The 27329-nt window shown below is 36.5% G+C and overlaps 1 protein-coding gene across 2 annotated transcripts; it reads right to left on the bottom strand.

The window, feature by feature from the left end:
- Positions 1-3052: 3052 nt before the first annotated feature.
- LOC109613485 (uncharacterized) lies at positions 3053-26105 on the bottom strand. 2 transcript variants are annotated; one of them, XM_059123842.1, is made up of 12 exons: positions 25716-26105; positions 16797-17550; positions 12768-13329; positions 12618-12692; positions 12454-12561; positions 12183-12389; positions 11936-12122; positions 6637-6807; positions 6450-6574; positions 5503-6386; positions 3389-3751; positions 3053-3320 (listed from the first exon to the last, which is right to left on the bottom strand). In XM_059123842.1, exons 2-12 carry the CDS (start codon positions 17508-17510, stop codon positions 3273-3275), a joined length of 3444 nt encoding a protein of 1147 aa, XP_058979825.1. In that variant the 5' UTR covers positions 17511-17550; positions 25716-26105; the 3' UTR covers positions 3053-3272. The 2 variants fall into 2 exon arrangements, with proteins under 2 accessions (XP_058979825.1, XP_058979823.1); XM_059123840.1 differs by having other exon boundaries at positions 12618-13329.
- Positions 26106-27329: the final 1224 nt, after the last annotated feature.

Here is a 27329-nt window from a genome sequence, read left to right as displayed (position 1 = left end):
TTCTCAATTCGAATATCGAAAAGAAGTTTGTTAAAATTGTATTAATTTATTTTAAAATGTTCACTTTTAATATAAGGATTAAAAATGTCATACTACCCTAAACAGTTTTCTTCATCTGCTTTTTGAAGTATTAAAATTGCCATCTCTGGGCCCTTTTAAGCATTTGTCATCTTCCATTTCTCCTTTAATATCCCATACATGATCCAAGTATAAGGTCCCCCTTCCAGCTCAGCTGATTACCAGACGATCTGTCAATTAAATTTGAATTCGCTGCAACAAAAACAAACTTCAAAACGATGGTAGAAGAATTCAGGTAGTCGCATTGCATAGCTGCTGTGGCAAAGAACTGTCAAAGCAATTTTTAAGTTAAAAATTTAAAATGAAAAATTATTCAAAAAATTATTGCAATGCTTGGGAACATTGATATGTCAAAATTGTTAAAATGTTTTGTGAAAAATAATTAGATTTTTATACGTTTTTTAAATCCAACGCAAATTGGAGGTTGTTATGATATGCAATTTTTACAAATATCAACAATTTTTCGTTTAACATTTTTAATTTCAAATTCGGTTTGACGATTCATTGTCCCAGCAGCTGCGTCGATGCGTCTACCTGTATTTTTCTACCATGTGTTATACATACAAAAATGACAACAAACATATTCGCCACAAAATTCTTCTGTCAAGGCGAAAATATTTATTTTCGCCCCAAGCATGAATTTTGACATTTCATCTGGTAAAATAACAGCTGTTTTTAGATTAATTCGCTCGGAGGAAGACCTTATAATTGGGCCATGATCCCATATTTGCAACAAAACCTTCTCTCTTTCTCACCACAGTTGAGCAAATCTTTCATTTCAGTTAGTTCTCGTGTCGTGTTCAATCTGTGCGGTCGTGCATTCTCGTGGCTCCATCCAAAATTGCTTAAAATAATTAAAATGTCGCGAAATAGTCAAATAATTACATAACTAGTGTATTTTCGGTATCAATTTAATCGTTTCGAGCATATAAACTATTACATTTCAAGTTATTAGTTGGTTTTTATGGTGTTGTTAACATTTTCTTTCTCTATGAACGTTTGTGTGTGTATGCATATGCTTATTGGAAGAGCTTTGCAAAAAAAAAGGCGCCAAATGCATTGTTGCATTCGTATAAGAAATTAACACATTTTCGAATGTGTGCACCCTATTTAGCCATCTCTTAAAGAGAAAACGGCTTTAAAGAGGAAGTGAGTGCTAAACAAACAGTGATCTACAAAAACAATAAATTGAAAGATTATTGACATTGTGCATTGTACAAAACATTTGTCAGTTCCTTTCGTACAATATTTTCGTTCATTTTCGCGATAAAGTATGTGCATGTGTAAGAACTTTGCAAAAAGGCGCCATCCGTTTCCAATTGACATTATCGATTTCGTGTACCCTATTTATCTAACTCTCAAAGAGAAATATGATCTAATGAGAATAGCAAAAGAGCAATGGCTATTTCCTTTAACAGAGGCTTCCGTATTCGCTATACGCAGTTATTTCGTCGTGTCCATTCAAAGCGGTTGTAAATTTTGGTGCTTATCAAATCGAATCAAATAATTACTTAAATAAAATAAATTTTGTCAATATGTTGCAGAAAATTAATCAAATACAGTGTTGTCGGTCTTAATTACATATTTCATTTAAATTTAGTGCATTAAATTACAAGATATTGTATAATTTGTGAAAGTTGTTAATTGGTCGCTTCTATGTGTCGTGTGTGTGTGTGTAAATATGGTGGTTTCGCCAAGTCTTACAAAAAAGGCGCCATTTGTTTGCAGTCTTAAAGAAAATGATATTTTCGATTGCGTGTGCCCTAATTATTAATCTCTGTGAGAGAGTGTGAATTAAAGAGGAACAACGAATATATGAATTTCCTCTTTCTGTCATATTTGCCATTTTTCAGTTTTCTTGTCGCGTTCGTTAGAGCTATTGTGAATTCTGATGCTTCCATAATAAAATCGATAGAAATAAAGAATCAGCGATGAAAATATAAAGAAAAGTGTTGAAAAGCAAAATTAAGCTTATATATTTGGGTCATATTCAAATCGTTAATAGTTAAATGACAAGATATTCAATATTTTCATGTTAATATTGGCTAAAATCGGTTGTGTGTGTGTGTATTCTAATTGGAAGAGCTTCATAAAAAGGCGCCAACCGTTGGCTTTCTTAATAAAAAGGTGGTGACATTTTCGATTGCGCGTACCCTATTTTGCCTTCAAGGGGAAATTATGAAAAGTGTTAAGAAATATTGTACAAAAAACGCAATAATTCGGGTTTTCATTGCCAAAATCGTGAGGTATCCCGTTAAAAAAATTAGTAAATTTTTATTTATTTGATCGTAAATTAAAAAAGGTATCAAAAATCAGACAATTTGTCTTATAAAAATATTATTGTCGGGTTCGGGTGTTTTTCGCTGATATATATTGAAATTGATATATATTGAAAATATTCAATAATTTTTATTTGATATTATCAAAAAATCGTTTGTGTGTGTATTCCAATTGGAAGAGCTTCGTAAAAAGGCGCCTACCGTTGGCTTTCGTAAAAACAAAAGTGGTGACATTCTCGATTGCGCGTACCCTATTTTGCCTTTATAGGAAAATTATCAAAGTGTTAAAGAAATATTTCACAAAAAGAACCAAAAATTCGGATTAAAAATTTAGTAAATTTGTATTTATTTGTTCGTAAATTAAAAAAAAAGGTATCAAAACTCAGACAATGTGTGTTATAAAAATATTCTTGTCGGGTTCGGTTGATTTTCGTCGTTAATGTCGGTTATGGAAAGACATTCGTAATAAAAGGTATTTGCAACCTTCGGTTTGATTCGGGAGTGTTTGGAAATTCAAGTTTTAAGCTGTTGTTTCAACAATAAAAATGGTGAGTAATTTAACAGCATAATTTTTAACATTTAAATATTAAAAATGTTTAATACAAATGTTCAATAAGAAAGAGCCCGAACTCAACTTCACTTAAGCTCTAACGTCAACACTTACCAAATCAACTAAATTTTTAATACCATTCACATATTTATTTATTTAAAAATTTTTATTATCAATAATTTATTTCATTTGCAACATCGAGTTCTTGGTGTCGCCATTGCAAATGAATTTTGAGTTAGTTCTGTTGTCGGTTTCAGCTAAATGTTGGATTAAACATTTTTTAAAAATAAATTCAATATACTACAGAATTTGTTCAGTTGTAATAGTAGCAGTAGTAGTAGTGGTTGACTAAACAACGGCTAACATTATGAAGCTTTAATATCAGTCTTAAGTTTACGTTCTGTTGTAGTTTCCTAAAAAAATCAAAAAAGTGCAACAATTTATTTTCAAAATCCAAACCATAGTCATGGAAACCTCTTACATGTTGTTTCGTCTTATTTGGTACCTTGACGGGGAAAGTGGCTGGCATTTCCTTGTGATTCGTCGGCTGATGAGGATTCACTTTCGTTGAATTCGAAACATCTTTTGGTTGCATCACCGCTTCATTGGTTTGGGCAGCAATGTTGGTAGTGTTAATAGTATTTGTTGTTGTAGCATTATTATTATTCAAAACATTTGAATTTTCCTTTGAAGGCGTTTCTGTGGCATCTTTTGGCATATCCGCTGCATTAAAATTTAAGACGGGGATGGGTATAGTATCGTCGGTTACATTGACATCATCGGGTTTGGGTTCTTCTTTCTTTACATGCATAACATCAATCTCGGTCACATGGTTTTTGGGTTCCTGGCAACAAAAAACAAAAGAATATGTAAATAATATTTAAAAGATTTAGACGTCTTAAATCATCGCGGATATTCGATTACGACGGTGCTCTTGAAATCTTAAAAGATCCATGGTTGTATGCCCACCTTCATGCCATCCTCGGCCTCGATGGACATCTGTGTCTTTAGCTGGTGTCTAAAATCTGATTTTGTATTAATTTTAGTCATTCAGAACAGTAGCACATTTTCTTTCCGGACTCCGACTTCAGCAGAGGAAATCGAGCTCTACTCGAAGCCCTGGATATAATCAACAGAATAGTTCCTGACTTGGTGGTCTTTATAGAAGAGGTGAAGGTCGTCGAATTTATAGACGAGCTGTGAAGGTCGTCATCTTTATAGAAGAGCTGAAGGTCGTCGAATTTGTAGACGAGCTGTGAAGGTCGTCTTTATAGACGAGCTTTGAAGGTCGTCTTTATAGACGAGCTGTGAAGGTCGTCTTTATAGACGAGCTGTGAAGGTCGTCTTTATAGACGAGCTGTGAAGGTCGTCTTTATAGACGAGCTTTGAAGGTCGTCTTTATAGACGAGCTGTGAAGGTCGTCTTTATAGACGAGCTGTGAAGGTCGTCTTTATATACGAGCTGTGAAGGTCATCTTTATAGACGAGCTGTGAAGGTCGTCTTTATAGACGAGCTGTGAAGGTCGTCTTTATAGACGAGCTTTGAAGGTCGTCTTTATAGACGAGCTTTGAAGGTCGTCTTTATAGACGAGCTTTGAAGGTCGTCTTTATAGACGAGCTGTGAAGGTCGTCTTTATAGACGAGCTGTGAAGGTCGTCTTATAGACGAGCTGTGAAGGTCGTCTTTATAGACGAGCTGTGAAGGTCATCTTTATAGACGAGCTGTGAAGGTCGTCTTTATAGACGAGCTGTGAAGGTCGTCTTTATAGACGAGCTGTGAAGGTCGTCTTTATAGACGAGCTTTGAAGGTCGTCTTTATAGACGAGCTGTGAAGGTCGTCTTTATAGACGAGCTGTGAAGGTCGTCTTTATAGACGAGCTGTGAAAGTCGCCTTTACAGACGAGCTGTGAAAGTCGCCTTTACAGACGAGCTGTGAAGGTCGCCTTTACAGACGAGCTGAAGGTCGTCTTTATACACGAGCTGAAGGTCGCTTAGAAAGACTCACTTCAGTTCGCTGAGAGAGATTTCCTTCAGATGGTCTGGAAAGACTCCCTTCAGATCGTCTGGAAAAACTCCCTTCAGATCATCTAGAAAAACTCCCTTCAGATCGCCTGGAAAGACCTACAACTCGTCTAAAAAGAATCCCTTCAGCTGGTCTACAGAAACTACCTCACACTTTGTCTTTAAATACCCCCTGTGAGACCGAGATCCTTCGACGAATCAAAAACACTTCACGACTCATATCTTAAGACTCTCCTCGATTCGTCTATAAAAAATCTCCCTTCTGATCATCTTGAAAATCTCCCTCAAGAAGAACTACCTTCGGCTCAGCTATAGAAAGACTTACCGTCCAGAAATGCTAATGTCTATAAATACTGACTTCGGGTCTTCCATAAACACATGATTCTGGTCGTCTATAGGGATTCCTTTCTGCTCATTTCAGAAAAGTGTCTTCTGCATTCTCTTAAAACTTTCTTCCACTGGTTTAGACAATCTTATCTTAAATTCCTGAAGAGCTTTAAAAGGTTTCCATATTTACTCAGGCCCTCACTTCAAGCCCGTATATCTATTATTTTATAAATCTTTCATTTATATACCTTTTCAAAAGACGCTTCGGCCACTATCAGATGATAATTATCCCGGCAATATTGTCTCAGCAACTCAATACCCTTCTCACGACAGTGGCCATAGCGATGTTCCCAGGCATCGAGCAGACGATTATAGTAACGCGGATTATCAACAAATTTCAAATAATTGAAGGTATTTGGTGTTGGAAATATTCGCTCCAATGGACTGCAACGATTCAATTCATCTTCACTTAACAGCAAACAGCGCACATCATCGGGTAATAAATGTTCCAAGATGGCATCCAAATAATCCTCTCGCACTTCAATGGAACGATTGGTAAATTGATTATGTTTTCGAATTTCTTCATTACGTAGGCATGTGGTAAACAGACGTCTATCGAAACACAACGGACCCTCCAGCTTCAGCTCTTCCAAAATATCTTTTTGTTGTTTTTCGTTGAGTTTGGGTGGCACCTGATAGAGGGCAGTGTTTAAGACCGCCTGTATCAGTGGTCCCTTGACGTGTAAATCTAATGGCAAATCTGAATGTAATGAAGGTGAAATATTTATCTCCAACAGCCATGGCACCAAGTTCTCATCCAGCAGCACATCGAAACCAAACAATTCGAAACAATTATAACGGAAATTTACATTCTGGCGATACATTCGATTAAGGCCCGCCTCACCGCTAATCAAGGCTTTGATCACCAAATTACGCAAGGTGGCCCATAGGCGTTTGGTGTTCACACCACGTTCCTCCAGACATGACCACAACGATTGCAGGGTCCATTTGTGACCCTGACACGCATTGACATCTTCATTTTTGTCATAACTTTCGGAGAATTTATTAATGCTATAATTGGTTAGATGCATACACACATCGTCTAGGCTATTCAATTCAGAACTGTATTTAACTGAAAATAGAGAACACATCATTACACATTTACCGAACATTATTCAAAATGCAGAGCACTTGCCGGAAGCAAAACGTGCCAAACCATCTTTGTACATGTACAGGCGCAATGGATTTATTGAGGTCAACACAACATAGATACGCATATCAAACTTATTGTCGTTTATAAGCAGGGGACGTTCAATGTATCTGGAAGGACAATTTAAAATATTATAGGGGAATTCTTATTTTATTACTCATTGCTGACTTACTTTTGTACAACTAATGGTAAATCTTTGGGAAATTGTGACCATTTATTTACAATACTTATGCCGGTTCCTCGTGCACTTGCCGGTGGCTTTACAATCCATTTGGTGCGACGTGCCACATTTCTGGGCCATGCTTTTCTCAACAGCTCTAACTCCTCTGGCATGACATAGGATCTGGAAGTTAAAACAAAAAACACAAAAAAAAATAATGAACAAGTTAAAAAGTTTCGGTCGGTTTTGCCGACAGATGTATACCCTCAGCCAATGTTCGAGTATTTTAAAATCTGTTGACTTCTGGTTTGATTGATCAAATATTTAAACCTTTATGCAGTTGGTTCCGAAGGAATTGGCCATTATTGGCCATTTCGTGTCGGGCCTAAATAAATATAATATAAATATTGCGACGTGCTAGGTTTGGGCTGTGTTGTGTTAATGGAAATTTTGGGATGTACCAGGTCATGAATAGAATCGGATGTCAATTTCGCTTTTTATGAGCTTCATGGATTTTCAAAATTTTGAGCCTTTGTGGGGGAGGTACCAGAATGAGTGGACCGATATATCCCATCTTCACAACGGATGTTTTCTTAGTGGAAATAATGAGATGTATGAAATATAAAGAGAACCTGATTTCGGGTTTTATAAAAGTTTTGGTTATTCAAAACTTTGACCCCTTGTGGGGGAGATACCAGAAAGAGTAGACCGATATATTCCATCTTAACACCAGATCTTGGATTTAGGAAAATATTGGAATGTGTGAAATTTTAAGACTGTCGGATTCCAAAATCACACTATAATTATTCAAAATGTTTACCCTTTGTGGGGGAGGTACTTGATGGTGTGGACCAATATTATCCATTTTTATACCAGACCTAGAACTGACGAAAATATTAGGATTTGCCAAGTTGAAGCAAACCCGGATTACCGCTTCTCTTTCTGCGCAGAAAAAAATATTTTTTTTTCTTTTTTTAAAGTTTTGACCTTGTATGAGGGAGGTACCAGAAGGAGTGGACCGATATTGTCCATCTTGACACCAGACCTTGGGTTAATATAAATATTGGGATGTGTGAAATTTGAAGACAATCGGGCTCTTACATCAAATTTTACGAGAGTTTTAATTATTCAAAATTTTGACCATTTGTGGGGAGGTACTTGATGGAGTGGACCGATATTGTCCATTTTCACACCTGACCTAGCACTGACGTAAATATTAGGATATGCAAAGTTGGAACAAAATCGGATTATCCTTTCTTTTTCTGTGCAAAAATATTTTTTTGAAAATTTCGACCTTTTGTGGGGGAGGTACCAGAGGGAGTGGACCGATATATTCCGTCTTAACACCAGACCTTGGGTTAATATAAATGTTGGGATGTGTGAAATTTGAAGACAATCGGACTCTTACATCACATTTTATGAGATTTGTAATTATTCAAAATTTTGACCATTTGTGGGGGAGGTACTTGATGGAGTAGACCGATATTGTCCATTTTCACACCTGACCTAACACGGACGCAAATATTAGTATATGCTAAGTTGGAGCAAAATCGGATTATCGTTTCTCTTTCTGTGCAGAAAATATATTTTTTGAAAATTTCGACCTTTTGTGGGGGAGGTACCAGAAGGAGTGGACCGATATTGCCCATCTCCGAACTCGATCTAAGTTTGACAAAAATATTACGATGTACCAAGTTTGGACCAAATCGGATACTCCCTTCGAGAGTTATCGTTCGCACCAGCCAGCCAGATAGACAGACAGACAGACGGACGGACGGACGGACATCGCTAGATCGACTCCAAATGTTCTGAAACGGATTTGGTCCAAAGAGACCTAGGGTCTAAAACCGTTATTTCCACTAGGCACGTTTTGACCGTATCAAATGATATATACCCTCTGTAGCCATATGGCTGAGGGTATAAAAAATAGGATCTGCTAGGGCTAGTTTGTATATAATGGATTCTGGATTTTGTGAATCTATACAGGTTTTGTTTAAAATGATTCCAATATATATATAAAGATATTCTTAAATAGTAGTACGTAAGAATCCGTTCCTAACGACACAAAGAGTAATGTTGAGTAGCCTTAAAAAACTTATTTTTAGACCTTTAACAGTACTACCTTCTAGTCGTCTATAAATATTCCATTCGCCTATATATAAGTCGTTTCAACTAATCGTTAGAGACTTATTTCATGCTATCATACATGCTTCCTTCTCTCCTCATTTACAAACCATAAAGATTTTTAGATCTAGAAAGGCTTTGCCTGCTAATGCTAACAAAGATGTCAACAAAGTCTCCAAAAAAACTTATTTGTATCTTTATGTATTAGAAGACTTATTTTTGGGCCTTTAGAATTATTCCAAAATAAATATTCCTTCTTGTCGTCTATAAATGCTCCCTTCCTATAGTCTATGAGTCGCTTCAAATCCTCTAAAAAGACTATCTTAACCTCGTCTCGTCTTTCAAGACTTGCTTCAACTCGTCCATAAAGCCTTGCTGCATCTCGTCTACAAATACTCGATTCAACACATCAATCATTCTTGCTTTAGCTCGTCGATAATGGCTCTTTTCAGTTTGACTAAATACTCCTTTCAATTCATCTAAAAAGATTACCTTTAATTCGTCTAAAAAGACTATCTTCAGTTCGTCTAAAAAGACTCCCTTAAAATCGTTCATAAAGACATCCTTGAGCTCGTCTATAAAGATTCCCTTAAGCTTGTATAAGAAGACCCACATCAGCTCGTCTACAAATACTCGATTCAATTCATCAATAAATTATTGCTTTAGCTCATCGATAATGGCTCTCTTAGCTTGTGTAAAATATTCCTGAGTTTGTCTAAAACGACTCCCTTGAGTTCCTCTAAAAAGACCACCTTCATATCGCGTAGAAAGACACCATTCAACTCGTCCATAAGGACACCCTTCAGCTCGTCTGAAAAGATTTCTTTCAGCTTGTCTAGTAAGACTCCTTCAGCTAGTCCATAAACACTCACATCGCTTAGTATATTAATACTTCCTTCGGATCTTTTATAAAATATAAAATATAATAGTATATCTCCCTCCAAATCATACTTAAATAACACTAGCTTTAGTTCTTCCTTATACACACTATTTGGGTCGTTGAGAAGGACAACTGTTCTGTAACCCAAAAACACTGCCTTCACCCTTTAACTTAGGTATGTGTCTCTGTTTCAGCTGGTCTATGAATACTGTTTTTTCAACTAGTCTATGGAAACACTCCGGCTATTTATAAAAGGACTGTCTTTCCAGTTTTGCGCGTACGAGCTTAAATAAGACTTTATCCTTGAAGAAAGTCTTTCTTTATTTCTGCGAAAATTCCTCCTTAATGTATGTCTCTAGAAAATTCCTTTTAGCTCGCGTGTGTAAAGACTTAGCTCGTTTGACTCCCTAAGACAGCTCTGTTGTAGCTAGTCTATGAAAAACACTCCGTTTCAACATGTATAAGTTTCAGTTCGTCTAGTAAAAGACTTCTTATTTCAGCTCTTCAGGTTATCAGGTTATCTATGAAAATACAGCTTGATTCAGCCTGTTTCAAGTAGTCTATAAAAATAACGCTCTGTATCGAGTAGTCCTTAAAAGTCTCAAATTTCAAATTGTTGATGAATGCCCCCAAAAAGACACCCATTTTTGAAAAGACATACTGTTTCGTCTAAGAATACCCCCTTTCCTTTCAGCATTTATGACGAGAACTCATTCTTTACCCTCGTCTAGGAAAAGACCTCATCCTTTCGTTGTACCTAAGAATAGACCTTTCGGGTCGTCCAGGAAACGACGCAGTATAGGAGCTTATACTCATTACTGAATCTATGAGAAGACTTTTCCTCATCTAGGAAAAGAATCTTTCTTCCACCTCCTATAGTACAATTCTTTTTATAACATGTCTAGAAAGACTATCTTTCAGAAAGTTCGAAAAAAAACTATTTTCTGATCATTTATACTTCAAACATTCAGGACTTGATTCAACCTGTTTCAAGTAGTCTATAAAAATAACGCTCTGTATCGAGTAGTAATTAAATGTTTCAAATTTCAAATTGTTGATGAAAGCCCCCAAAAAGACGCCCATTCTTGAAAATACATCCTGTTTCGTCTAAGTAAACTTCCTTTTCTTTCAGCATTTATAGGACGAGAACTCATTATTTACCCTCGTCCAGGAATAGACTTCATCCTTTCGCTGTACCTAAGAAAAGACCTTTCTGGTCGTCCAGGAAACGACCCAGTATAGGAGCTTATACTCATTACTGAATCTATGAGAAGACTTTTCCTCATCTAGGAAAAGAATCTTTCTTCCACCTCCTATAGTACAATTATTTTTATAATATGTCTAGAAAGACTATATTTCAGAATGTTCGAAAAAAAAAACTATTTTCTGATCATTTATACTTCATTCATTTTCTCCTCTATAAAAGACTCGCTTTTTGTTCGCTTACGAAAGTGCTTTCCATCAGCTGGTGTATATTAGGATTTACATTCTTCTCCTCTTTCAGATAGTCTATGGAAAAAACCCTCTGCCCAGCTAGTCTATGAAAAATACTTCCAATTCTCTCGTCCAGCTCGTGTAGAAAGTCTCTCATTTCAGCTTTTCTAAGAAAATGCTTTATTTTCTGATAGTCTCGGAAAAGACTCTTTCCTGATTCAAATTTAGCTCGTCTTAGAAAATGATCTCTCTCAGCTTGAAAAAGCTTTTTCTATTCTGCTATGAAAAATCTTTATTCTTTCAGATTATCTAAGAAAAAGTTATTTCAGGTTGCCCTTAAAACAACTTTCTTCTTTCAGCTCGTTTAGGAAAAATTATCTTTGTTTCAACTGTTATAGCTCATTGCGAAAATCATTTTTTCCTAAATGTATAAAATGACTATTTTTTAGTTTAACTAGACTCGCCTCTTCCGACTCCGTCGCTCGTTTAGAAAAGGAATCCTTCCTTTCCCCTCGTCGATGCCAAAAACTTCGTCCAGAAAAGGACTTATTCCTTTCAACTCGTCTAGAAAAAGGTTACCTTTAGGAATGTCTATTAAAATACTTATTTTCAGATATGGTAGGGAAGACTATCTCCTGTACATCTTTATTTAAAAGGATTCTATATCCCATCTATTTAAGGACTTTATGTCCTTCATCGACCTTTTACCCAGTACATAAAAAATCCTTTGGGTTTTCATATTTTTATTCTTTCCTAAATTCATTCTTCCCCCTGGGTTGTCCAAAAATGCCCCTTTTCGACATGACTGGAAAAGGTTTCTGATTTTCTATGAAGAAACCTAAGTCCTTCTCCACTTTTCCGAAACTCACTCACTTTTGCATAAATCCAAATTCCTTTTTGCCGAATTTCTTCATTTTGTCATTGATGCTACGCCACATGCTGTCCTTGCGTCCAATGCGAAATGAGCCAGGCATGTGATTGTATTTCTGATGAGAACGGATTGTTCGAAAGCCGGGGCTTTTCATGTGTTTCTCCCAAACGGCCATCCAATCAGTTGTATCTGTAAAAGAAGACGATTTTTATACAGACTTCGTTGTTCAAACTCTAAAATCCGACTTACTTTTAATTATGCGAAATCCTGAATTGAGAACAACTCTCTTGACAATTTTTGGCATTGCTATACTCAGTTTCCATTTAAGAATTTTATGCAGTTGAGCTGACATGGGTGGTCCTCGCTCGGCATGGGATGAATAGTTCAGATAGGGTGCAACATTGGGGAAAAGACTTGGCGAAAGTATTGTTGTGGGGGTGTAGTAGACATAAGGCTCTGAAAAGAGTTATAGATTTTTTTTATTTCAAATCATTGTTGTTTTTTTTTTTTCTTTACTTACTTGTTTTGCTTTGCAGCGTTTCATCACCATCCTCCTCCAAATGGAATGGCTCTCCAACATAGTCCTCCTCAAAATCACTGTCCGTATCGGGATTGACATCATCTATGGCTGGAAAAAAATAATTTCAATACCATATTAACAAATTGAATATTTTTCAATATTACCTGCACTTGGATCATCATCATCGGCATACTCACTGCCATCGTGCTTTGTGGCACCACCATTGATTCCTTGATTAGCTAAAGAGACACCAACAAAATTACTACCAGTAGTACCAGTCTCACCTTGGTTAGAAGAACGCACAGCTGGCATACCATTGGAAATGTTATTGTGTGCCTTATCAGCATTCAAATAATTGGCTGCATAAAAGCTAGCCTCATAGGCAGAGGCTGCGGTGGCTTTGCTGGGTTTCAAGCCATTCAGGGTTAGTATTTTCTCTTTTTCCTCCAATTGCTGACCATTCAGCAGGCTACTGGCATGGAATTGATTGACAATGATTTTGGCATTATTCTTGGGACTCGGGGTTAACGATGCGGATGGAAAAGGAGATGGAGGCATAGCGGCGTTGGCGGGTGTATAAGCAGTTGCAGCATTTAAGCTATTCTTATTACTAACAGTGTTTTCAGCAGTTGTGACTTTAGAATTTGATCCCGTCATTACATTTTTTACTTTACTAGGACTTTGTGGAGCAGTGTTGACATTGGCATTTGGTTTGGCCATGGCCGCGGATGTAGGAACGGCATTCGACGTATCGTTTGTACTGTGACCCGAACGCTTGGCATTAGGATGACTAGAGTTATTGGCATTTGGGGAGGTAATTTTGCCACTTCCCGCCTTTTTCGTAGGCGTTTCTTCTCGTGGTCTCTTTAATTGCAACTTTAGATGATTAGTAAAAGCAAAACGAGTAGGAACAATTATGCACATGAGAGGAGGTGTTGGTATGGGGTGGGTGTGTGTGTTTTTTGGCAGCGATTCAATCAACAGGCAGGTCCATGTGGGAAACGTTAAATAAAGAAAAACGTACAATTATTGGGAAAATGTTAATCACAATTCGAGATTAGTTTGGGATAAATTTGTGTTGTTTTATTTGATACAGTTTTAGGACTTCAAAGATGCTCCCTAACTTATCTATAAAAATTCCTTCTCAATGGGATATTAGGTACTTGTTTTCTGTCGTCTTTAGAGACTCAAGGGATGCTTTTTCCAAAGTCTAGATTCAACCTAAAACGAGAACCAGTAAGGAAAAGTCAATTGTCGGGGAAGGTCGACTATGTTATGGCCTACACCACAGTGCATATATAGTAGAAGTGGATCATACCACCTATCAACATTTAGCCTTAGGGCAGTTATAATTTTTTTTGGAAGGAACTAATATATGTGAAGCATATCCAATTCTGAACCGATTTTCACTAAATTTTCTGAGCTCTATAAGATATCTGGTACCAAGTATAATTGGTATCGAATGTATATTACGATTGTGAGGGACTTAAAGGCCAAATCGGATGAAACATATATGGGAGCTGAAGCTATATCTGAAGCGATTCTCTCCAAATTTGAAGTACTTGCTTCTAGAATACAGATTCGGTCGGTTGTGCCGAAATTCAGGTCATTTGGACTGATATTGGCCATTTGGTGGGCAATTAACCCGAAATCGGTTGAAGAAGCTATATACAAATCTGAACCGATCTTGATAAAATTTGGCAGAGGTATTTCCGAGCTCTATAAAATATCTGGTACCAAATATCATTCTTATGGAGTGCATATTACGAATGTGTGGGACTTAAAACCCAAAATCGGATAAAACATATATATGGGAGCTATAGCTATATCTAAACCGATTTTCTCCAAATCTGATGTACTTGCTTCTAGACTGAATTCGGTCGGATGTGCCAAAATTCAAGTCATTTGGACTGATATTGACCATGTAGTGCACAAATAACGCGAAATCGGTTGAAGGTATATGGGAGCTATATCTAATCTGATTCGATCATAACCAATTTCAAAAGGGTTCGTCATTGAGCCAAACAATATTGTTTGGAAAATGTCATCTCAATTCGATAATAAATGCGACCTGCATTTTGTTCACAAAAATGCATGGATGGATGGACGGGCAGACATGCATAAATCGACTCAGAAAGTGATTCTATGAAGATCCTCAAAAGTAACTATTGGTTTATCTCGCTTACTTCTCCATGTTACAAACAAATGCACAAAGACATAATACCCTTACCACTATGCGGTGCAGGGCATAAATATTCAGATAAAAGCATTCGGAGGGTTCCAATAAGGGTCACACTAGATCGAATTCCTGCAGCCCTTCTATGAAATACTAACTTAGGTCTCCTATGGCCAGTAGACCTCTAGGTGTTTCTATAGCCAGTAGAAGACCTCTAGGTGTTCTATAGCCAATAGAAGAACTCTAGATATTCCACAGCCAATAGAAGACCTCTAGTTCTTCTATAGCCAATAGAAGACCTCTAGGTCTTCTATAGCCAGTGGAAGACCTCTAGGTCTTCTATAGCCAGCGGAAGACCTCTTGGTCTTCTATAACTAAACAAGTTAAAAAGCAGTAAGTTCGGCCGGGCCGAACTTTTAATACCCTCCACCATTTGCAACGAATTTGGAAATTTTCAAAAAATAAAATCCTTAAAAAATTCTGTTAAAATTTTAAAAATACCGAATATAGCCGTTATATTGGGGTCTATACGATGTGGACATACATATGCATTGTTTGTCATAAGCCATTGCCATATTCAAATTCGAAACTGGACCCGCACCGACAATACCAAATTTTAAACAATTCCGGTTAATAATGTCGCTAAAATCATCAAAATACCGAACATAGCGAGGTGCCGTTATATGGGGCTATACGAAGACGTGGACCTGCACAGACAATTTTCAGTCTTAGGGTGTAGTATCCAGTTGGAACTTCAAATACCAAATTTGAAACAATTTCAGTGAATAACGTCGCTAAAATCATCAAAATACCGAATATAGGGGGGTTACCGTTATATGGGAGCTATATGAAAACGTGGACCTACATGGCCCATTTACGAACTTAACCTGCCTACTGGAAAAATAAACATGTGTGCAAAATTTTAGCCATATATCTCAATTCATTCGAAAGATAGCGTGATTACAACAGACAGACAGACGGACAGACAGACAGACGGACAGACAGACGGACAGACAGACGGACATCGCTAAATCGACTTAGAATTTTACGCTGATCAAGAATATATATACTTTGTTGGGTCTGACATGAGTATTTCGAGGAGTTACAAACGGAATGACAAAGTTAATATACCCTCCATAGTATGGTGGAGGGTATAAAAAGACATCTCGGCTTTTATAGCCAGGTCTTCTATAGGCAATAGAAGACCTCTAGGTCTTCTATAGCCAGTAGAAGACGTCTGTGCTTTCTATAGCCAGTAGAAACCTCTAGGTCCTCTAGGTATAGTATAAGACCTCTTGGTCTTCTGTGGACTATGGATAGTAGAATACTTCTAGGCTTTCTATGGACAACATAGATCTGTGGACAATAGAAGACCTGTTATGAGCAATAGAAGACCTCTAGCCCTTCTATCGACCTCTAGGTTTACTCTTGGCCTTCTATGAAAAGTAGGATCTTGGGTCTTCTATACTCCTCTAGGACTTCTACGGACCTCAAAATACATCTGGGTTTTCTATGGATAGTAGAAAACCTCTCGGTCTCTTTTGGACAGTATGGACCTCTAGGACCTCATCTGTGTATATCTTTTATGGACAGTAAAAGATCTCTAGGCCTTCTATGCACAATAGAAGATCTCTAGGTCTTCTATGGACAATAGAACCCTCTTGACCTTTTATGGACAATAGGAGACCTTTAGGTCTTCCATGGACAATAGAACAGCTATAGACTTTCTATGGACCTCTAGGTCTACTCTTGGCCTTCTTCTCGGTCTCTTTTGGACAGTAGAATACCTTAGAGTCTGTTATGGACAGTAGAACACATAGGGGTATCCTATAAGAAGTAAAAGACCCCTGGGTCTTCCATGGTCAGTAAAAGACCTGGGGGTATTTTATGGACAGAAGGAGGTCTGTAGGTCTTCTATGGACCGAGGAAGACATCTAGGTTTTTTTCTTCTAAATATTAGAATAATCAACTGTCGCTAACTGTCAATATCGAAAAAGTTGGTTTAGAATGCATTTTTGTGTTGGGAAATGCGTTTAATACCAAGATCTGACCAACATCTCAAACAAATTTAGTTATTTCAAATTAAACAATCGAAAACAACAACAACATTCCGTAATCCTTCAACAATAAACATAATTGCAATATCAAAAATAGCCACACAACTTACCTGATGTCCACCGGATGCTTGAGATTTCGCATGCTTTGTCGCTGTGTCAGCAGATGCTGCCAATGTTGGGGTTACTTTCACTCTCGTGTTTTTGTTGTCGCTCACATTTCGACGTTTGACATTTCCATTGGTAACCATATTTGCACGGCCACTGGTGGCTGTTGTATTTGTCTCAGACGATGTTGACTTGTTGTTGTTGTTGGATGCAGTTGTATTTGTTGATGCCATCGGATGTGACGACATTTTATTGGCACTTGAATTGTGTTGTTGTTGATGATGATGAGTATTTACCGCCACAACATCTATTTGGCAGCCTTGCGGTGTATGGGCATGATTGTGCGAACCAAGCAATTGAGGTGGCGGCACATGTTTCTGCTTCTGACCATGCATCATATCCTTGTACACTTCCATCTCCTCCAGCCAAGATTCGTGAAAATCTTTTATTTCCAAACCCTTGACATTGGGGCTGGCCATAACTATGCCATTGCTGCGTAACGCTGCAGCCGCAGAGGCATTCTCCTTGGCATGGTGGTGGTGATGATGATGATGATTGCTCTGGTGGTGATGGTGATGATGATGATGATGCTGCTGCTGTTGGTGGTGGTGTTGCTGCTGTTGATGACTCAATTGCATTGTTGGTGTTGTTGGTATTATAATGTCGCCTTGTTGTTGCTGTGCTTGGTTTGACATTCTTTTTTCACTTATCGGGGCCATTATCTTTCAATTCACTTTGCTCCACTTTCAATTTAGTTTTCTACCAAAATAAATGTTGAAAATTTTATTTTTATTTTAAATAAATTTATTTTATCTGCTGTTTTTAAATTCATTCGACTTCAGATTTTTTCCTAAAAATTCGTCAACATAAATTCCAAAACATTGGTCGTTCGCTCGAAAGAATTCGAAACACAGTATGAATATGAAATTTAGTTATTTTTCGTATCGCGATTTTTCATTCGAAATTTTTTTTCACCGTCGTCTTTTCGCTGTGACACAACCGAAATGTTAAAAAATGCAAATGCAACTGAATCAATCTATTTTAAATGTGGCACAGCCCCAAGATTTAATTTTTTTCGAATTTTTATTCCATCTCTTTTGTTAGATTCGGATTCTCTAAATGAATGGGAGAAGAGTGAGAGCGCGCGAACGCATGCCTCCTAGACAAAAGGGGGATTTATGGGACAGACACGTTTGTTACTGCTGCTTCCTGTGATGCATCGTATCGAAGATGCAAATCAATTACAATTTTCTGCCGATCTCTTCTATGTTTATCTATTCTAAACATCAACGATCGATATGTCTAGTTAGCATTGCCACCGATCACAACTTTTTTGTTTTCGTTTCGAAAATTTTTAAATTGGCTAGAGATTAAGAGGAGGAGATGATCAAAAAGAATTAGCGTCTTGTAGTTCATCTTTTAGAGGGAAAGTATATATGCATCCAAAGGAGACTATCAATCGAGCTCGGCTGAATATATTGTTCAATCATTATTGTTGTAAGAGAGTGAGAGAGCAACAAAACGTACTATTTACTTTCACCGTATTGGATTCATTCAAAAAAATACCTGGAATTTGACATTTACAGATATTGGTAAGTATCGACTCCCTCGGCTACTACTTGGTAAAGACCCAACATAGCGGATCCTTCTGATTCAATTTTTTTTTTTGTGGGCTTCGAACGTATTTTCAAACCAAATAAGCTTTAATTTTTCGTTATAGGTTTTCAGAAGACATAAAACATCCCTGTAGAACATTTTCAATAAAAAACAACTATTTGATATAGAAAAAAACTGACATAACATTTTATTGAATGAAAGAAAAATGTCGGAAATAGCATCAAATTTTAGAATAAGTTTAGATTTGTTCGAATTGGTTACCTTTGGCACGAATTATGCCCTTCAAACGGCCAATGAAACCGTCACACGCTGCCCGAATGTTGTTCTGCGTTATTTTGGCCCATTCTCAGCGAAGCGATTGCTTGAGGTGATCGACACTTTGGTATTTTTTAGTACCAACCTTGCTTTCCAAAATACTCCAGACACAATAGTCTAACGGATTGGTATCCGGAGATTTTGGTGGCCGTAGTGCGCTGGATCACTCGATCAAATCGCTTCTTTTTTATATACTAACCATTTCTACTGATGTTGCTGTTTTCTTCCGTCCACCTCTTTGACGTCGGGCTACGCTACCAGTGTCACGGTAACGAGCGATGGTACGAGACAAAAAGGATTTATTCACATTTAAATGCTGGAGGATCACCCTATCACGCTTGAATTCCATCCCGATTAACTTTTTTTCTGGAAAGTTCTCAGCAAAAATGCTTTTGTACGCTTTTAAACAATATAATGTGCTGTCACTGGAACAATTTTAAGAGCTGTCGGACGAGTGGCTTAGAAATAACAGCAGTCTCAAGTTGGTTGCAGTTTTTTCATCTCACCCTGTATATAATAATACTTCTTGATTTTTGGTATTTTTATTGTTTAAATCACAATTTCACACCGAATCACATGCAATGTTGCATTTCGGATTCTGAGCAGATAAAATCTCTCCATACAGAAAATTGTGAAGATGGGTTCTATATTTGGTCCTAATTTCCGGTATTTTTAAGGATTCGGCCACATCTTCAAATCAAACCACTCAGTTATTCATACTTTTTGACGGAGGACGTAACATAAATATTAAGACCTATTTATTCCAACTCTAAAATATATATACTTGAGTCATTCTATACGAGACAAGCAAGTGCTAGCTACTTCGTCAACGAATAGTTCAACATAAAAATTTAGATTCGTTCCAACAATTCAGGAAAGGCCTTTTCATAGCCTCCACCATAGTATGGAGGGTATATTCAGATTGTCATTCCGTTTGTAACACCTCGAAATATTATAGAGTTTAGACTCCACAAAGCATATGATCAGAATACAATTCTATGTCGATTTAGCGATGTGCGCCCGTCTGTGGAAATCATTCTATCTTTTGAACGAAATGAAGCAGGTTGATAAAATTTGGTATTTGAAGTTCGTAATGGATAATACAGCCTATTACAGAAAATTGTCCGTGCTGGTCCACGTCTTCGTATAGCCCCCATATAACGGTATCTCCCGATATTCGGTATTTTGAGGATTTCAGCAACATCATTTACCGGAATCGTTCCGAATTTCGTATTGGAAGATCTTAATGGGTACAACAGACTATGGCAAAAAAAATCGTATGCAGGTCCACGTCTTTGTATAGCCCTCATATAACGGTACCTCCCGATATTCCCTATTTTCATGACTTTTTGCGACATTATTACAAATTTCGTATTTAAAGTTCGTAATGGGTACTTAGGCCTATGACAAAAAATATCGTATGCAGGTCCACGTCTTCGTATAGCCCCCATATAACGGTTTTCATTTATCTGGTAGTTTTTTCGGATTTTTTTTTTTTTGAAAATTTTCAAGTTCCTTCCAAATGGTGAAGGATATTAAGAGTTCGGCCAACCGAACTTAATTTATTTTTACTTGTTACAATTACATATAACAAAATATTTGAATGTACCTAGTTTGAAAAAAACGGAGACTAATTTTACGAACTCGATCCAAGTTTGATAATAATCCCCATCGAGAGCTATACCAGCTACTCATGCAGACGGACAGACTTCGCTAGATCGTTTTGTGGTCTATACTAGTTATTCCATTGAGACACATTTTGGACGTATTGAATGATATATAACCTCCGTTGCCATATGGCAGAAGATATAAAAATGGTGAAAATCTTGCAGTCACAGTTCGCAAGGCTTTAGTTTTGAGTCTTTGAGAAAGGCCAGGTTAGACAATAATAAGAAATTGGTAAACAAATCGAGCTCCTGGGTCAAATTAGACAAACAAATGCATGAAAATGAACTGGAAAACCGGAAACGTTTACTTTACACAAGACGGTGTTATGTGATAAAGATGTTTTTTCTTTAAAATAACCAAAATCAAAAACTTTTTTGAAAAAATTACACAATGCGACACGAAAATTATTAATCACCGCAGCATGAAAGATGACCAAAAAGGAGAAGACACATGTCACGCTGTTTCTCCCTATCCCATCGACTTTGCTGTTATGGGCCATCAAAAATGTTGTCTAGATGTAAGGCCCATATCTTGCAAACCGTTTAGAATTTTGATTTTCTGAGATAAGTTGAAAGCTATTGTCATACAGAACGAAATTGTGATCCTAAAAATCCATAAAACTTCAAGGTCAAAATAGTTAGCGTTAAAATTGATTTATATATTTTTCTCGGGTTCTGTGATAAAAACTCAAACAAATTATCAACGGCGTAAATATACCTGAGGTTTCAATAAAAAAAAACTTTTTGGAGCACATGAATTTTTTAAGAAAGCATCTTCCAAAGGGACTAAAAAAATAGACAAAAGAACTATAAACACAAAATCTTTGGAAATTCAACCAAATTTTTGCAATGTTGATTTTTATAGTTAACTCCTCCTCATCTTAGTTTTAATACTATGACGTTTATTTTTCGTCTTTTTAGCAATATCAGTGAAAATTTTTTCCACGAAGCCGAAAGAAACAAAACTAAAGATAATTGATTTGATATAACTGTATTACCCAGCTGCATGTGAAATGCATTACTGAACCCTTTCAGGTTAAATATCGTTTAAAATGGCACGTAGGGTTATTATGGAACATTAGGATCAAATTATAGTGATATTTTTTCGAACTTTACAACGTAAAGTAGCAAATAAATTCAATTAATTCCATGTCATTTGAATACGAAATTTAAATTTAGCCTTGAATTGGATCCAATTACAGTTGCGAAGTATCTACCCTGCCAATTTATGCTGATGTATTGGCATATTCATCAGACATGATGCAATCTTGGGAACAATAAACAAAAGCAGCAACACATGGCACCCAATTTCGGGTAATGTTGGCGAACAAATATAATTATGTTGGCACAGTTGGGTCTAACGAATTGCAAACTAAATATTTAAGATTAATAGAAAAAGGGAGCAATAGCTTTATCTGAACGGATTTTTACCAAATTTAACATACATATTTCGAAGATACGAAGACATATATGGGAGCTATGTATATCTAAATTTTGACCGATTATCTCCAATTCCAAAAGGGTTCGTCTTTGGGTCAAACAAATGATTTGTGCAAAATTTCATCTGGATCGGGCAATAAATGCGACCTGAACATTGTTTATAAAAACAAATGCACAAATACATAATACCTTGACCAACTTGTGGTGTAGGGTATAATCAGATAATGGATTATTAAATCGATGAGTGCAGGTAGAAGTCATGTTACAGTACAAATAAAGAACACCTAAATCGTGAAAAATGTATTCGGCAAATAGATCATGATGGAGTTTTCATTGTAGACGTGGCTTAAAATTCGAATTGCAGACTCGATTGAACATTTCATCAATTGTCCTACAACAGGCAGCTAGCTTTGAATTCCGTTAAGTCCCTAAAAAATCCAGTTTGAAAATTAGGTTTCGTCTGACAAATCTCTATTCCCTCTTACTTTCTGTAAATTGTTTATTCTATTTTATACGTGTAACCTTTACCCAGACCCCTCTGTCTTGCAATAATTAATTAATTAATACACATGCAATTACCGCCCACTTAACAAGGCGACCGATACGTAGCACACAATTGTCATTATCGATCGACACATATCTTGAATAAAATACTTGAAATAATTTCTCAACAGTTTAGTAATTTCAAAAAAAAAAATAAATAAAGAGGTCATCCTTCTGTAGTTGATGCCAATAGCATGTTTTTGGTCATAAAGCAGAGCGAAAAGAATTTTCATTCAATAAAAATGCATTTTGCCACTACGAAGTCCCCCTTTTACTAGAGTGGCCAGCAAGATGTAGTGGGGATGGCTGGTGGGGTCGGGTGCCGGGATTTGAGTGACATCCCAACTAATTGTTGTTATGGTCACTAGAGACACACACACACACACAAAGCAAAACAGAACAAATGCTATCGAATGCAGGTGAAGGGCAATTCGAATTGGGAGAGATGAGATTATGTCAACACTAGTAGATCTAGCAGCAAGTAATGTCACAGAGTAATCTTATGCTAGAACATTTTTCATATTCTATTCTTACGAACCCAAACCATAAAATTTAACAAAATTCAGTTGGAGGAACGTTGTATGGAATTATTCCTGAAATTTAACCGATGTTGAGAATTATTTTTGGGTCAGCTTGTCGACCATTTCTTCCAACTTCGAAGAGATCGACCTGTATGACTAAAATGCTACTCATACCTATGTTAGCCTGCAATTTTTATGAGATTGGAATTGGGTTATATCGGTCCACGATTTCATATAGCCCCATAGAATGGTACCTCCCGATATTCGATATTATTTTGACGACTGTAGCCAATTTTGAAAACGGAATTGTTTGTAATTTAATATTAGAGCTTCTTAGTGGATTTCAATCTATTGGACAGGATGTTGTTTTTACAGGTCCAGGGATTTGTATAGGCCCCATATAAACGTACCTCTTTATAATCGGTAATGTAAAGATTGTAGCCAAATTCTCTACGGTATTAGGCCATACCTTATGGCCACTATTTTTTATTTATTTATTTTTTTTTTTTTTTGAAAAATGTCTCAATCCGTTTTACAATTTCTACCAAAATAATCTTTAATGCAAGGATTTGAAGCAGTCTTTAATCTAAATCTTAAAAGAATCACAGGTATTATTTTTAACTAGACTACGGCAAAGTAATTGTACTTGGGTACATACCCGGTTATTCGACCCAAACATACGCATAAAAAATCCGTGTTTTATCCACGATATCGTATAGTCCCCATAAACCGGTACCCCAGATATTTGGTATTTTGATAATTTGAAACACATTTCTCAATAGATTTGGCTAAAAATCCACACGATGAGTTCGTTCTGAGAACTTAACCTTAAAAGAGAATTGTTTATCCCGACATTCGGTATTTTGATGATTTTAGCCACATTTTTAATTGAAATTGTCTGAAATTCTACACAAGGAGTTCTTCGTAACTACTTTACCCCTGAAAGAGAATTGTCTGTATAGGTCTTCTATAGCCCCTATACAATGATGCTTTTTTATTCGGTATTTTAATGATAACAGCGACATTATTCACCGAAATTGAGTCAAATTTCGTATTTGAATTTCGGAATCGTTATTACAGCCTATGCAAAAAATTACATATCATCACCAAGTCTTTGTATAGCCTCCCTATAAAGGTTTTGATTTGATCGGTATTTCTCGACGGATTTTTTTTTTTTTGAAAATCGGCCGGCCGAACGTTGCTGTATTTTTAATTGTTTGCTCTGCTTTCATAATTCACGGGTATTTCTGGTAATTATGAGAAATGTTTTCTCGGACAGTGTTATTTTTATGTTCAGAATTATTCTGACAAAAAGCACTTTACGGCAGTTGATGTTGATGACTTGTATGCCCCAATAAGAGACAATAAACTCCCAAAACTAAGAGGATGGTCATTTATTTGGCTTGTAACCAAACTAAACAAAGATTTTTGACCCGAAAGTCCGGGTTCAAGACCCGGGCTGGACCCGGAGCCACTAACCCGATATAGTCAAAATAGGTATTGTTTACAAGCTTATGAAAATACCACCAATATCCAAAAAATTTGGAAGTTGTAGTCAAATATATTGTTTAATATTATTTTTTCCATTAACATTAATTAACAACAAACACATGACTGTTTTTTCTTTGCTGCATTTAATTTGATTACTCCTGATTTTAAAAAACCACTTCTTCTAACTGACATGTCTCGTATGCCCCAATTCACAGGTGTTAAGTTTGCCGGAAAGAAGTGTGTTTAATTTATGCTAGGAACACAATTGGAGCGAACGACGAATTTCGCCCTACGCGGCGACAAAATGAGCCGCGAAAATTCGTCGTATGGAACACAATACCGACGAAATTATAAAACAGCTGATGAAGTTGTTTACTTTTTGTTCATTTGTTGACTACAATGAAAATTATACAAGAACTCACAATTCTTTATAATTTCAGTTATGTCCATCTTCTCTATTATAAATTCACTGATATCCATCCTCACTCAGGCGCAAGTGCACAAATAAATAAACAAATTATTTATGTTTTTTTATACGAATAACAGATAGTAGAGTGACCATAACAAATTTTTAAGTAAAAAGTAACTTTATTTACTAAAACACATAAAATTCGTACAAGTATGGCCACCTTGTACTGTTTTGTTCGCCGGTCGCCGGGGTATGAAATAGAAATAAAGCTAATTGAGTTCGCGGCGACCGACGAAATTTTCGCCGCCGCCGTGATTGTGTGCACTTCCATATACACATATGGTTTTTATTTTTGACGACGAACATACGCCGCGAAAAAATTCGTCGTTCGCTCCAATTGTGTTCCTAGCATTAATTGTTTTTATTTTTCATCACTTTTAAGCACTGCTCTTGAAATTGGCAAATGGACAATTATTCTCTTGTATTATTATTTTTTTCACAACAAACAAGTGCCTGTTAATTGCTTTAGTTGTTATTTTTAATATATTTTTATATTTTCTTTCGGTTTAATTGGAAAAGCGCTACATAACCCATTTTAACAGCTGTAGTTGACGTTCAAATTATCACCAAATTGACCACACTGTCTTTGCCGGCATCCAAACAAAACAAACTCTCTCGCTGCTTAAGGCCTCCAAAATTTGTTTCTCTCTATCTTTATTCCCATGCTCATCAATCAATAATAACAAACACATGCTACGCTGCTTTTGATTTGATGCCCAAGAATTGTTCACATTTCGATAACTTATTTATCTTCTTTTGATTATTGCACATCACGCATTTGTTGTTGACCACGTAAACCCCTGCCCTTGCTCCTTCTCAACCAACAACTCTTTCATTGATTGCATTATTTGCTGCACTTACCCCTCTCACACTTCACTGAATACACACAGATAATTTCCTTTGATTGATTCTTTTTTAGGCTTTGCAACAAATTTGATGGGAAGGTTGGTTGGTTGATTCTTTTGGGGGATTTGTTGACATTGAAATTTTAATTGGATTTGTGGCAAAAAAAAAAACAGAATGGAATATAAAAACACCCACTTGCAATTAATGCAACAATATTTGCGAGTTGTGTCGGGATTATTTTTTGTTATGTCGGCTAATTTTGTATTTGGCTTTAAATTCCAAGCACACTTATTTATTTTGCATTCGTTCTTGACATTTAATTTTTGATTTTATTCTTTGTTAAGTAAGAATTTTTTTAAGATTTTCTTCACGCAATTTCTTCACTTGTTTCTATATTTAGTTGAATCATTTATTTATAGCTTCTTGTTTACATATTGCAAATTACATTTTATAACCACCAGTTAACGCACAGCCTGCCAGCCACCGCACAAAAATAAAAGAAAATCGATACCGAACACACCAGGCAAAGCATGTGTGGCAGCAGCCAACCAACGTTTATTTATCTTTGAATGACAATTCGAGTTCTCCTATCACCCATCATCAGCCGCAAATGCAAATTCAACAATTGTTTTTGCAAAAACAAATCGTAATTAGTGAAATCAGTAACATGCGTACGTACCGTTTAAGTACACGTAAATGCAACGTAGATGTGCAAGCATGGCGTAACCAGAAAAGGTGTTAAATTTCGAAGAAAATGGGAAAAATACAGTTACGTTGCCGTCTGTGTCTGAAATGTATACCATAGACAGATCTTCATGCAAAACTAGATGTATTCCCAGCCTTAGGGTTATTACCATAAAACTTAAAACTGTTAAAGAATATGTTGTCGGTGTTCCTGAACTTTGTACCTGTCCATGGAAGAAAGTCTTATATCTCGGCCGAAAGTCTGCTACTTAAAAAAAAAAAATTTTAAGAAAAAGTTCGACCGCGTATTTGCAATTTGTATCTGTCTATAGGAGAAAGTGTAAAAATCCCGGTCGAAGGTTAAGGATTTTTATTCCCTACACCACATAGTGGTAAGGGTATTATGTATTTGTGCATTTGTTTGTAACATGGAGAAGGAAGCGAGACAGACCCATAGTTACTTTTGAGGATCTTCATAGAATCACTTTCTGTGTCGATTTATGAATATCAGTCCGTTCGTTCATGTATGTATTCTTGTGAACAAAATGCAGGTCGTATTTATTATCCGATTGAGAAATTTTCCAAACCTTATTGAAATTGGTTATAATCGAATCAGATTTATATATAGCTCCCATACACCTTTAACCGATTTCATGTTAATTGTGCACCAAATGGCTAATATAAGTCCAAATGACCTGTATTTTGGTGCATCCCACCGAATCCAGTCTAGAAGCAAGTAAATCAAATTTGGAGAAAATCGGTTTAGATATAGCTATAGCTCCCATATATATGTTTCATCCGATTTGGGGTTTTAAGTCCCTCACATTCAAAATATGCATTCCACAACAATGGTCTTTAATACCAGTTATCAGATACAGCCCAGAAATACATCTGTTAAATTTTGTCAAGATCGGTTCAGATTTGGATATAGGTCCCATATATATC

The sequence above is a fragment of the Musca domestica genome, unplaced genomic scaffold (genome assembly GCF_030504385.1).
Source record: "Musca domestica strain aabys unplaced genomic scaffold, Musca_domestica.polishedcontigs.V.1.1 250, whole genome shotgun sequence".
Lineage (NCBI taxonomy): Eukaryota > Metazoa > Arthropoda > Insecta > Diptera > Muscidae > Musca > Musca domestica.
Note: the sequence above shows the minus strand (reverse complement) of the source record. Positions and strands in the feature narration are given on the sequence as shown.